A 14,513-nucleotide genomic window follows, 5' to 3' on the forward strand; every position below is an offset into this window, starting at 1 on the left:
TTGGACTATTTTTGCTGGATTTTTTCGCCTTTGGACAAATTAAAAGTTTGGATTTCCAACAATCATGACTGGACAAAAAGTCCGGAAATCCGAACTCCTCTATAGAGGGTGTGCATCTATTTTCTGGAATAACCCAATCATGTATTCGTCATGCGTAAATCACGGTGCATTTTTCTTTTCAATTTTTGTCGCCAAGGAAATAAAACACGCAAACAATTCACACAAAATCAATCAATTTCCAAACTCAATGTCTTTAATAATTGTTTAAAAAAATAATGGCGTGCAAACTTATATCACATCATTTTCTGCTAAAATATACAAAAATGCCATAATCAACAGATACACTGCTGTTGGACCAGAGGACACACATGTATGTTATTGTCATTCTCTCCCACAATAGCTGTCTCTAAAGCCCGATTCATACTTTATTCCATTCGACTTCGATCCAGCAAGTATGGTTATAAGTCATAATTATCTCCTGCATCCAGTGATTAGATAACGAAGTTCGTTTGCTGACGAGAAATAGACTATAAGTCGACGTCACCGATTCGAAATATTTGTTACAAAATCGGGCTTATATTCACGTGCTGTAAGATTGACAATAATTATTTTATGCTACATTATATATTTATTATAGGCTTTCATGCTGCTGCTGATATAGATGAGTTTTAAGTCAAGAAAAATGGCGTGGATGTATATATGAATATAAACTTATTAATTCATTTATTACCACAGCTTGATATAGATGAGTTTCACGTGAACACGGTGTAATGAACACATATATAGAGAGAGAATAATTTGTCTGATTCTGGTAAATGAAAACCTGTATTTGATTCCACAATTTCAGCTAAAGTTCTATACCTCATACTTTCCTTAAAGCAATACTAAATTAATTTACTTTGTTCTTGATCTCCGTTTACCCAACATCACTGTTTGCATATACCAGCATTTTTTTAAATGCGCATTTTTAAGCACATAAGCACATGTATACAGTGTAGGCCTACATTTTGCCCGCAACAACTTATTGCCTTAATGGTATACGAGGTATTGTTGGTCGAAGCAGCCAAAAAATCGATTTTCATTATCTGAATCAGTATATTATTGAAAAATAACACTTTGGTGTTTTGCAAAAGTTCATTCCACAAATCATACTTTGAAAACTTGCTTAATTTATTGTTGTTAACGAGTTATGTCATAGTGCACTTACGTCCACGGCGAATTCACCGTGACCTTTCCAGCCATAAACCCGCTTATTGAAGATTAAACCGATATATGCAGTACTAAACCATTATATAGTAATCTATTGTCCAATGCAAATTTATTACCACCTGATAATATTGATCCAATGAGCGACCGAATTGTCCGCTACGGACGACTAATCCAATCGATAATGAATCTACTGACATGTACGAGCGGAGCTCCACTGACCGAGTTTTGGGATATTTTTCACTGGTTTGCAGCTGTTTGCTGTCATTTACTCATCAAGGCGGACCACCGTTATTATAAGGACTATGCCAATTAGTTAAAGATTGACATGTAGAGAATAAGCCATAATTGATTGACAGAAAGTACTAAATTTGTACCTATGACGGTTTTATGACACCAATCTTCAAAATACGATCAAAAAATGGCTGCCCGGTGAAGTAAATGTGAATTGGAATAACACAGCGAGTTTGGATAGATGGTAGGATTTCTTTTTAATAAAAATGTATGTTCCCCCGTTATTAAAGCTTTTACCGGGTTGAAGATTCAGATATTTGGAAAAGAATAAGTAATTGAAACATAGAGAAAGTACTAAAATCATAGCTTTTATACTTTTTGATACATGATACTAACTAGTTCATCCCCAATAGCTACAACACAGCGCTACCAGTAGGGTTCAATTGCCTATTGTGAGTGCTCCTGTGTTGTGTGCATACATGTAGTTAACAATAACTGCATGATGTTCGTTTTACAAAACGTGTTGTTGTTTCAGCACTCTTTACAACATAACTCAAGAGCTACAGGACTTACAAAAGTATATCTGTGATATTTGAATTCTTCTATACGCTCGCTATGAATTGAGCAATGCAATTTCTGCTAAAACTCACTACCATTCGCAAGATGCTGTGAACTACATTTTTTGTTGCTGCTTCGACCAACAATACATCGTATACCCTTAGTAGAAGATTTTGTTATATGGGTCTCTTTATCATATCCGTTTCGGGAGCTCTATTGTTCAGAAACGAAAACGCAAGGGATTATGTGAGTTGATCTGTAATTTGATTTCATTGTACCAATCAGCTTAATATTTTAATAGAGGTGGATGCCTGCTGTCAATCAAGGCTGGATAAGACAAGATTATATTATAGAACACACACAGTGTGTGGAACACCGGTGTTTTTAGTGGTCTAGCGCCCTCTCGCTACCCAGCAAACATTGTAAGATTGGCCCAGTAATGGCTTAAACCGGTCTACTTCTGCCAATACCGGACACGGCTGACGGAATAACGCCAGTTCAAATCCGATACGGGTTAATGTTTGGCCGCCGTTTTCTTATCAGGATAAGCTGTGCCGTACTTGGTCCATTATTGGGCCAATTGAAGACTACCTGAATATGGCATCGAGCCGGCATGTACATACTGGCCCAGTTGCGGCAGAAACTTGTTGGCCGAGCTTGTAGGCCCCGAGTACCGGCCCTGTATTGGCCCAATGTTGCATTAATGTGGGCGTGGTTTGGAACCCTGACTTTTTTTACTATCAAAATACAATATTTGATCATTATCATCTTCATTTTGAAGGGCCACATGTTATTATTATTATAACGAAGAAGCAGCGAGTTTACGCTTGTTCCGAATATTTCATTTACTGCCTTGTAAAGAATCTACGTGAGCAAGGCATAATTGTTATCTGATGACACCATAGAATATATATTTCATTTATCAATGGCTCGGTTTTGTGAGCTTAGTTTGTTATCGAACTTTAATACTTTGCACATCAGGTAAATGAGGTAATACCAAGGATTCTCGAGTACTAATATACTATAGGATAAGCCACTCGTTTGCGCAAATGAAGTCAGTCATTCAGCCTGTGCGCGATAATGCATGTGATGGCATAGTACCCCTGTACGTGTAGGAGTGTATTTTCTGTGGAAGAGATGATGCGTGTTTACGTCATCATTTCAAAAAAAATTAAATGACGAAAAACGGCGAACACTTGGTCGAATTTTTCCATTACTATCATATCGTGAAAAACCAAATAGCTGAGGAGTTAGCTCAATATGCTAGGAAAATATTCTCTTCGATGACCCCATGACGAGACTGGCTAAATAAGCTGTATTTTTGCCGGAAAGGGTCCGAATAATTGGCAGTCGATGGGCGCCATCTTGGAAAAATAGCTCGAAATAGACTTCATCGACAGTCGTTCAAGATTGAGGAGATTTTAGCCTGACGATGTTAGACTTGATCAAGACGGAGTGTCGTTTGCACTGTATCGGTCTAAATGTGCACATTTCATACATAAAATTAGCTCGAAATTCAATAAAACAAGTAAAATATGGGTCTAATATTATCTCTACTAATATAAAATTTGATGAAAATGGCACTTCTTTCTTAAAACAAACAAACATACTTTCAAATTGCGTTACAATCGTACCTGTACTTGCAGGTCTGAAACTAAGACTAATTTACCACCTCGATGCCCAAGCAACTGTCAATCAAATACAGGATAAGTCCTTTTGACCAATAAAGCAGTAACGCGCATCATAGCCGTTCACAAGTACGTAAGTTTTAGGCTTACCACCTCGATGCATAGCAACCAGCATAGCAACCGTCACTCAAACTGCCGGCGAAGTGACTTCATTTTTTATACAGGGATTGAATACGAGTGTCACGGCCCTGGTAATACCAATTCAATTATGCTGAGTGCAAGTAAGTTTCCTTTTCAAAGGAAATATCTGGTTGAACAGGTGAAACTGCAATAATGCCTGAACCGGGTAAAAGAGGAATAGAATAACACTGCACAGCTAGACGTGGACCAAAAAAATAAATAAAATAAAATAAAAAGGACCAAAATTGGACCATTACCGTTTACTTACGGTTTCATAATGGGAATATATTGGCAATATTATATTGGCCCAGTACAGTATTGAATAAATTGGACCTGTACTGGGCCAATTTCAACCCATTTTGGCCCAGTGCTGTCAATATCTATTGGGCCAGTCGAATGCCCGTGTGCACGACCGTACCGGACCAATACTTTTTTGTATCAATGTAGCGCACCCTATTTCACCCCCTCCGAATCAGCACCCCCCCCGCGTCTGCTTAATTTCCCGTTATGGGCCGCTGCAACCATAATGGACCACAATACATCTAAACTATAGGGTGAGGGTAAACGTGTATTGCTGCCCATTTATTGTGGTTGCAGTGTAAGGCCTCTGCAGTAAAATGATGTTTTTATAGAGCATTTTGTGGATTAGTGTACGTCTAGTTCAGGAGTAAGTTGGCACTACAGTCTCTTAAAAAAAACCCGATATACTACTTATACATCGCCGATAAATAACGTGGTACCGTATATAGTCTCTTGCAGAATTTTGATTGATGTCGGCTTGTGTGTTTTTGGCGATTAATCTGAGTTCACAACTATGACCCCATTTATACGTTCATCATGTGACATTTTCCTGTAGTTCTTCACTACGTTGTGGTTTAAATCAGCCAATGATATACTCTTGAAAGCAAACTACTTGCCAACACAAATGGTGTATAGGCCATGAAAGACATCTGACCAGCAGTGGGTTCTGAAACGAGGAAAAACATCGAACAAAATTAATTAATATTTCATTTTCACATTATTTACGAAGTTAAAGTTTGACTAACATATCACTCAAGTCTGGCACTTTCCCACCTCCTTGAAACAAGCTATCGTCACACCTATCATAAAGAAGGCGACTCTGGATGAACTTAACAATTACAGACCTGTCTCCAATATTAAATGTTTTTACAAAATTATGGAAAAATATGTTATGACACAGATGTTTTCCCATATGTCTACAAATAGTTTGCAGGAGTCTTAACAATCTGCTTACAAGCGTAATCATGGAACAGATACTGCTCTTCTAAACATGCTAAAAGTGAAAAAAGACATGCTTTGTGCACTGGACAACAAAAAAGCTGTTTATCTTGTGTTATTGGATCTAAGAACAGCATTTGACACTATTGATTTTGATATTTTGAATGATTTTGAATGGCGTGAAAAATCTCTCGGCATTAATGGAGCTGTCCGATCCTGGATACTCTCCTACCTCAAAAGACGCAACAGCCAAGTTGGTAATAATAATAAATAATAATAATAATAATAATAATAATAATAATAATAATAATAATAATAATAATAATAATAATAATAATAATACAAAGTACTTTATAAAAACAAAAAAGCTCTCAATGTGCTTAAAAACATCTTAAAAATACAACTAAAAGCATTATAACACGAAATCAGAATTATTAAGCATGCAAGGCAAAATATACATAGCATGCCTAACAATAACTTTAAACCAACTATAGTAATAAAATACACAATAAAAGCAACATAAAGGCAAGTAACTATATTTCCAAAATCAGTTTCAACAACACAATACATTAAGAAACAGTAGAAGCTGATGACGAGGAAACTACAATCAGTCTTTGGTGCACAAATGTGTTTTTCAGTGCGGTTTTGAACCGGTCGATGGAATTAGAGTTCCGAATGTGAGTCTGGGGGTTGCAACCGAAAACGCCCGATCACCGTAAGTAGTTGTAAGTCTTGGTTGATGATCCTTGTTCTGGCAGGTAACAGTTCATCAATACAGCGGTTGAGTAGCCAAGTAGGCAATGGGTCACACGAGCAGAATTTCGGTGGCATGTCAGATATCAGCTTTCTGATATCATCTTCAGAGAGGTAGCCATATTCATACAACTTTGTGGCGCACAGAGCTTCTGGAGATGCGACATATCTTATCAATGGCATATAGGTGATGACTTTTCTAAAACTAAAAAAATGGAATTTGACTTAACCCAGGGATCAGTGATAGGTCCTGGGATATTTAGCTACTACACATACCCACTTGGAACAACTATCCAGAAACACAGATTAAACTATCACATATACGCAGACGATACGCAAGTGTATACAGAATTTAATCCCCGCATACCTGGAGATAGTGTAACTGCTCTTTCCGAATTGGAATCATGTATTGCTGAAATCAAGAATTGGATGAATGTAAATAAGCTTAAGCTGAATGAGGATACAACATAATTCTTTGTTGCTCGCCCTGCATATAACAGCTTATAACGTAATATATAATGAACCAACTCTCAACGTATATGTGGAACAATCATCAAACCATCTGATTCTGTACGCAAACTTGGAGTTCTTTTTGATTCAACCATGTCTATGTCATCTCAAATATCTGCTGTCTCTATAGCTCTTTAAATTATCATCTTCGTAATATAGGACGCATTCGCTGTTATACTGATAAAGATACTTGCAACCATGCTGTCCGCTCACTTGTTATTTCTCGAATTGATTATTGTAACTCTTTGTTATATGGAACAACTGTAAAAAAACACACACAAACTACAAAAGATACAAAACAAAGCTGCAAGACTTGCTTTCAAGGCAAACCGTATGGAACACACCACTCCGCTGCTGAATGAGTTTCACTGCACTGCTACCAGTAAATGAGCGAATTACCTAAAACCTACTCACATTCGCTTATAAAAGCAGACATGAAACAACACCAGTCATACAACTTATGGGGTTAATGCCTTCTGCAATTCTGTGCCAGCTCTCTGGAACCAATTACTTGTAAAACTTCGTACTTCACCAAGTCTGGCCACTTTTAAATCTCTGAAAACCAATTTGTTTCCAAACTAATTGATTATAAGTTTTTTTAGTTCAGTTGTACATTAAGATGTAGTGTAAGTTGTACTTTTTAAGATCACTGTAAAGCGCTTTGTTCATACTTATGCTAAGTCGCTATAAAAAATTCCGTTTATTGTTTATTGACCTCAAGGTACGCCTACTTCGTGCAACTGTGTTTTCCATTGCCACTTATGGATGCGAGTCTTGGGCTATGACCAAGAATGATAGGAAAAGAGTAGATGCTTTTGAGATGTGGTGTTACAGGAGGCTTCTACGAGTGACATGGAAAGACAGGAGAACAAATTCTTGGATCCTCGACAAGATTGGTACAAGTCTAACCATCAGAAGCTGCATAATGGAGAGAAAGCTGAAGTACTTTGGCCATATTGTCAGGAAACATGGAGGTGTAGAAAAGCAAGGGGCTATGGAAGGCAAACGAGGAAGAGCTAGGACGTCCACCAACATCTTGGACTAATGACGTGAAGCTGGTTTCTAACCAAGGAATGCAAGGTGCAAGAGAGATGGCGTACTCTTGTGAAGACCACAGCAGCGCTACACAGCGCCACCTGACACACACAGAGAGAGAAAAGATATGTTAATGGGGCCCGCCCCACAATGCTCCTGGTCTATGGGCCCGAGGCTCTTGAACCTATATAAGGTATCCCCTGTATAGGACAACCGAAAACCGCTTCAGCACCCTTTTTAGTATAGAAAACGTATATGGCAAGCCAAGTACAGTGAACAATAATCGAGAAACCGTGTTTCGCGATCAAAAGACCAGCTTTCTCGCCGAGAATCGTGGATTATTGACCGAGATTTCAAGATTCCTGATCAAGAATCTCGGAGAAACGACGTTTGTTGATCGAGAAATCACAACGTAAAATGTATAAAGTTGAATACAACGACGCTTCAAATATTATTTCATAGAGTTAAGGTACATTACCGTTTTCTTTGACTTCATACGTAGTTACCATTCCACCTAACAGGTGATCATTTACATGACAATGTAACAACCAATGGCCCGGTTCTTTCAGCTTCATTTGGACAGATGAAAATAAACCTGCATGCAAAAAAACATGGAATGAATGTGTTAGAAGTATAACTCTTAAGTGTAATCACCACCAGTGGTTCCTCCAAATCCTGAAAGTTTCCAAAGTATACGTGTTTCCTGCTGACGTTTATAGCCATGCATGTACAGTCTGTATAAGTTTGGAATCAATTATACATGCCTTATGAGACTAGTCGTATCTAGATATCAGACACCATTCCACTATTTGATAATCGCCAATCGCCACTGATATACCTGTTTTTAGCCTCTGGTCTTATTTTTGACGATCAATACCGATAGAGGTTATCCACTTTACTCATGCGTGACTTCTAACAAAAGGCGCTGATTCCCGTAGTATTCCTCTTTCAAACCAATTCAATACACGACCTCGGAGTTACCTGCCTGACTTTGGCGGGCCATTTTGAAACAGTCATGGTTGCACATTCAGGTCCTTCTTTGAAAGTCCGAAACAAGGTATAGCAGTCGCTGAAAGGATATGCAACTTATAGAACACGGATAACCTCTACACAACAACGTCGTATTGTCTCGTAGTGACGAACCCGTGATGTACCGTCTCTTTGTATTATACTGAATGTAGAAGGCGACGCTATCAAGGTTATGCAGTGAAAGCCGTTATGTCATACGTGCGCTAGGCCAATCGCGTCGGCACTTCACGGGTTACATTATAGAGACTGTGTATATTTGTAATTTGATAATCGCCACTATGCGAAATGCGTCATATTTATTAACATTCAAATGAAAAACACACACATAGTGATAGATTTCTTAATAACGTAAATACCTGGGAACATTTCTACGACATCAACTCGATGTTTGCTAAATTGCTGGTAAAGTACTGATTGACCATGGAAATGTACTGTATGAATATCCACTTCTTCGCCAACTGATATCAGATACCATTCCACCGTCTCGTCCACGTACATCTCTAGATTCTTGAGGTTGCCAAATAGATAACCATTGATTCCTAAACAAACAAGAAAGTTAGCAAATTTAGCCAAGTTCAGTTCAGCATACTAGCCCTCAAAAGAGCCGTACAGACGGTTCACTTGGTAGCCATTCTTCTAGCTCACACCATATACCGTATTATACCGTTTCTCCCTGATGTTGTCAACCCATTCTGACCATTTGCTGACCGCCTGCTTCTGAGATGGACATCTAAATATCACATGTTTGTGTACGTATTATAGAGAATGGACGGTTGTATATTTTCAATCTCTTTAAGTATGATTAGTCACTATAGTAACAACGCTGAAACTATTTTATCATAAAACATTTAACAAAAGTAGGAACATCAGGCAAGCGTTTAAAGGTTACCACTTGTGTTTTTAGTTCGTCACAGGTGGGTCATCTTAAGTATGTGTATACCAATAGTACCTGTGCCACCTGGACAACATTCCAACCACGTCCATAGCAGCTTAATCCCCAGGCGATTGTATGCAATTGTGCATGGTATTCAGATCGATTCGGCGCTATTGGCGAAAGGCCGATTCTATTCGTCGTTTACATTAAGTCATTTGGGAGCGAGGCAAGGGTTCCCCGCGTTTTGTTTTCAACAATATATTTACTTCACCAATATCATACTGGTATTGAAAATGTTGTTGTCATTTCAATAAACATGTTGGTGAGTTAGAGATAACGAGCCAGAAGGGCCAACATCATGAACATGTTTTATCATCAGAATTTTGCTGCTACAGAGGTCAATGAAATGATCAAACTCCTACCTTCCATCAAATTGCAACATTGTGATCAATTTGCAGCACCTGCGTAGCTGCACTTTTCATGTAACTATATATTCGTGCTTACCATGCATTAGATTACTTTCTTCAAATTCTCCATCAGTGACATCCACCTCCTCAGGTTCTATTGCGTACCTCTTAATGTTATCATCCAAATACCAACTCTGATTCTCATCAAACACGTTAAACAACAGTACAAACTCCCTATTAACATCCCAGCGCATGCTGTCAATTCCAAGCGTTCCTTGCTTACAGATTACTAACGGTCCAATAAGGCCAGAATGCGTGTCCCGCACGCGATCCACATCTGAATAATACGCGTATAGCACACAGTCTTGGTCACCGTCTCCTGGACCAGCTTCTTCAGGTACATTCCAGGTGTATGGCTGGATGCCATCTGGATTTACTCGATGTTCTTGCTTCGCGTCTAAGGCATCTTTGGAGTACATTAAACCATGGAGGTAAATTGAATAATCCCTAGATGCCATATTCTTGAAGATAATCTTGATTTGGTCGCCAACCTCGGCGTGTATTATTGGTCCTAAGATACCTAAATGTTGTTGCGATTGTTCCGGGATAACTTCGGTCGTAAATGTTTCGTCTTCGTATTGTCTGAAAACGGCTTTCTTGTAGACGCTGCCCAGGAATGGACCCTCGTGTTTGACGAAAACATTACCCGGGCTGCAATGGTAAATTAGTATAAATCATTAATAACCTTCTTGATGAATTATGGCGGGCATAGAGGTATCGGCGCACCGCTGGGGATTATCATACATTTTATTTGAGTATCCAGCAAACCAAAAGGGTGAAGGCATGAGCAAGATGTAGAGTACATCTTGTGCGCAGTTCAACCTTGTTTTAAGCCCTTTAACTTTCCCGGATCTCCAATCAAAATGTTATCGTCCCCGGTGCGCCGATAGCTTTATCGGCTCTAAATGGATGTTCATCCTTATATGTACTGACGAAACCAGGAGAATCGACAACAAGATACAAACAGAAACGTTGTATATTAGTTTAATGTTTAGTATGTTGGTTGGTTTGGTCAGCATAATCAATACTAGATTTACGTCATATAGGGCCTAGTGCAAATAGAATAGGAAATAGATGCAAATATTCAAAAGACAAAGATGTTTTAATTGGCAAGGAGAAAAGAAATGCAAACCTTTCTTCATTTAAGAGTGACACGTTTTTGATGAAATCAAAACTATTCGGTGCAAAGTCCCATTCAATTTCTGTAGCTGCAATATGGAATGTGCGTACAATATCTGGTTTTGGTGCCATCTCTTCAGTGACATCATTATATGTTGCGTTGACGGTATACATGGCTGTCATTCCATTGACGTAATGGCTGTTAGTCATGCATTCAATTCCCCATGTGCCTACAACGTAGAGAAAGGTAGAAATCGTGCAATAAATGTCATATATTTTATATCTCAATTCATGTAGTCAAACAATGCCTATAGGATTTGGCCTGTCAACAATGCCTCAGACAAAGGCCATTTCCTAGAAACCAGTCCGATGTGGCTCAGACTGATAACTCATTGGGACGTTTGTTATACGGAGTGACTGAGGCTACAGGAACTGAGCTAAGGAACTACATGACTGTAAAAGGTTTATCGTAACTTGTTGATCCATTTGGGCCATTAAATGACTCTGGCTAGTATATGAAGCCATGTTAATATGGTCACCCCAGTTTCAGATAGGAAACATCAGAACTCAAGCTATGAAGTGAAAATTCAAATGTGCTTAAGGCAAATTTAACGTAGGCCCCTAATATTCAATTCTATTCTCAATTGTGAAAACTAAAAACTCACATGAAGCTGATAGCAGGGCAGATTTTTTTTAGTTGAAAGAATTGAGACCCATCATTATTAGATGAGATAAGGTGTATGGCGATGAGCAAATTACGTTCGACATTACTGTTGTCATGATTGCTTTAAAATTCCCATCAAGAGTGCCCGAGATGCTTCCTTGTCCTATAGTTCACGAAACAGTCCAGCTACTCAAATCATCAATGTTACATGCTGATACAATCGTGATACGTGTGTATTTTCATTTCCCCGGATAAAAATCAACGTTTCCAACCTACCTGTCCTTAGTGGCTTCATGAGTGCTGTTGCTGAAACACCTGGCGTTAAACTGATTGTATCGACATGCTGACCATTGTGAGTTACTGTGTGACCCCGGAAGTGAATGGTATGTTGATCGGTGTCACCTCCCAGCGTCGATACATGCCAGCTAACAGTTTGATCAGGATGAATGTTATTTAACCCAGGAAGGTTAGCGAACGAATAACCATTAATACCTGTGAATAAGAAATGATCCAATTGCACGAGTCACATATATCAATAAACCGCTCCTTTGTATCATATTGACGGATACTTTGATCAGCTCGTAATCGGCGGGAATTATTAGGCTTTTCCTCCTATGCCGAAAAGTAGACCCACGTTAAAATTGAAAAAGTTCATCTACCTGGTCAATATTTTGCGTGTTAAAGAAAGTAAACAAAGTATAGGACTTCAGTTAATAATAATTATATAATACTTCTGGCGAGATGTCACAACGTCACAAGACAATAAAATATATTAATATTAATCCGCGATGTTATAAGGCCCGCCGATTACGAGCTGATCAAACTATAGAAGGCGACGTTATCAAATTTTGTTGCAGTACAAAGCTATTTTTGTCATAGTCGTTATCCGCGCTCGGCGAATCGCGTAAGGCACTACACTGTAGCGCTATTCCAGTTGAAATCCATTATACACCCCCCATGGAAGACATAATCTCAAATGGATTCACCCATTCAGGTAATCCCGTTTGAATTCGCACTCGCTGTGTAGGATGATTAAGGCCATGTCTTCCATAGGGGGTGTATGGATTTCAAATGGAATAGCCATTAAGCATGAGGAAGGCTGATGTAATGTGGTATTCCTCAGTTTGCCAAAATTACAGGGCAAATCACGCCTATATGTTATTACATTGTTGAAACAAAGTGATACGATCCACCCAGTACATAAGGCACGACGTCTAATTTGGTCCTGTAGCGCTATCGGTGTCCCGATAGGTATAATTGAAGACCGAACTATAAAAAGACTAGTTTGCGTCTGACGTGAAGGCAAAGGCGCGGTGTGATTGGTTGCCGACCTGGCGCAGTACGGAATTTTTGGTCTGGTTGTCAGGACGTCATATGCGAACTAGTCTTTTTAATTCTGTCTTAAATTACATACAACACATACCGATAACTCTTTCTATCGTACCCTGAACGAGCACAGTGCTTTCCTGTATTCAAATGAAGAACGATATCACTACGCAAATATTATGTTTGATACAAATTATTGCATAACCAGGATATATGGTAGTAAGGGTCATCGGTGCCTAACCGAGTACCGATAGCGCCAGAGGACCAAATTCGATGTAGTGCCTAAAGACATTTACCTTTTGTTCAGAACCTTTGATTAATAGAAGTTTACCTTCCATAAGATTGGATTCCATGAACTCATCATCATCCATTGCGTCATCTGGAGACAGACTAGTGAACATAATAATATTATCATCGATGTACCAACTCCTGTTTTCATCAACTTTCATAAGAAAAAGATGAAATTCTTGAACATCTTCCTAGCAAAAAAATAAAGCATGTATTTTAATCAGAATTGTTTATCAAAAACAATGTATATTATTTGTCTTGTTTGGTATCTGCCAAAACTGCCAAAAATTATGGTAGATTAATTTAATCACCACACTGCCACAGTCAACAACTATTATACGTGAATAATAAGAACTGAATCTACTGCTTATAGTTCTAGGGACACTCTATACTTTCATTTATTTCTGCTGCACGGTATTCTGGCGGACAAACAGACTACCTTATGAATGTATAGCAGATTTATATCTTGGTGTAGATTATTCATCCAGTAGTTCAAAACATTAATTTGTAAATTAAATCTAATACTGGAACTAATTTGCAACTCACTTTGCTGACGAAGTCCGATGATTTCGGACGCAACGTAGCAAAGTGAGTTGCAAATTAGTTACAGTATTAGATTTAATTTACAAATTAATATAGCAGATTTATTGCGCGTCAGAACTCTCGCTCTTTATGTGATGAACTTTTAAGTCAAAGAGTAATTACAACAACAACAACAACAACAACAACAACAACAACAACAACAACAACAACAACAAAAAACTCCATGTACTTGTCAAAACAAGCACATAACATTCTGTATCTATATCTGCGTGAGCTTTATTTTAAGCGAGGTAACTTTTTAAGAGAGCAACACTTTGGCGCTATCGAGTTGGTACTCCTTGAGTACGCATCTATGGCTTCAAAGTACCCTGTCCCAACGTCTATCACTTCACATGAATACAGAATTTAGCTTTATTCCAGTTGAATTCACCATCATTGTCGGCGTGACTACTCACCCTTTTCCCGTCGTCATTAAGAGTTCCAGATCGACAAACCAAAAGTGGTCCAACAAGACCCGAGTACACATCCTTTACAGGATCGACAGCGGAATAATACAGCCATGTAATACAATCCTCGTCTTCCCGAGTGGGAGCATAGTGATCTGGTACTGTCCAGCGGTACCTATGGGTCTCACCAGGGGAAACTGCGTCGTCCATTTTGTCTGATCCTGGAGGCAATAAAATTATTGATTATTTTGTAGATCAACAGATCAAACTCTCCGTGAAATTTTGTTTGTTTCATTGAAAATTTTCTGGACACGTGACTAATGCGAATCAATGTGAGTGTAATCTAGAGCCCGATCCCTGACCCCCGGCGGTGACCTCGCTATACAAGTCTTAGTTATTTTGGATTGGAATAGT

General features: G+C 38.6%; 1 protein-coding gene across 1 annotated transcript in view; it reads right to left on the minus strand.

Moving 5' to 3' along the window:
* Positions 1–235: 235 nt before the first annotated feature.
* The window catches only part of LOC140150881 (hephaestin-like protein), a 39,629-nt gene continuing 25,351 nt past the window's right edge, over positions 236–14,513 (minus strand). The window contains 9 exon segments of the mRNA XM_072173040.1: positions 236–4,773; positions 6,166–6,210; positions 7,822–7,938; positions 8,729–8,911; positions 9,751–10,364; positions 10,846–11,062; positions 11,773–11,988; positions 13,154–13,301; positions 14,109–14,320. Of these exon segments, the coding sequence (XP_072029141.1) occupies positions 4,682–4,773; positions 6,166–6,210; positions 7,822–7,938; positions 8,729–8,911; positions 9,751–10,364; positions 10,846–11,062; positions 11,773–11,988; positions 13,154–13,301; positions 14,109–14,320 (1,844 nt within the window). The 3' untranslated portion in view covers positions 236–4,681.

Source organism: Amphiura filiformis, chromosome 4, assembly GCF_039555335.1.
Source record: "Amphiura filiformis chromosome 4, Afil_fr2py, whole genome shotgun sequence".
NCBI lineage: Eukaryota > Metazoa > Echinodermata > Ophiuroidea > Amphilepidida > Amphiuridae > Amphiura > Amphiura filiformis.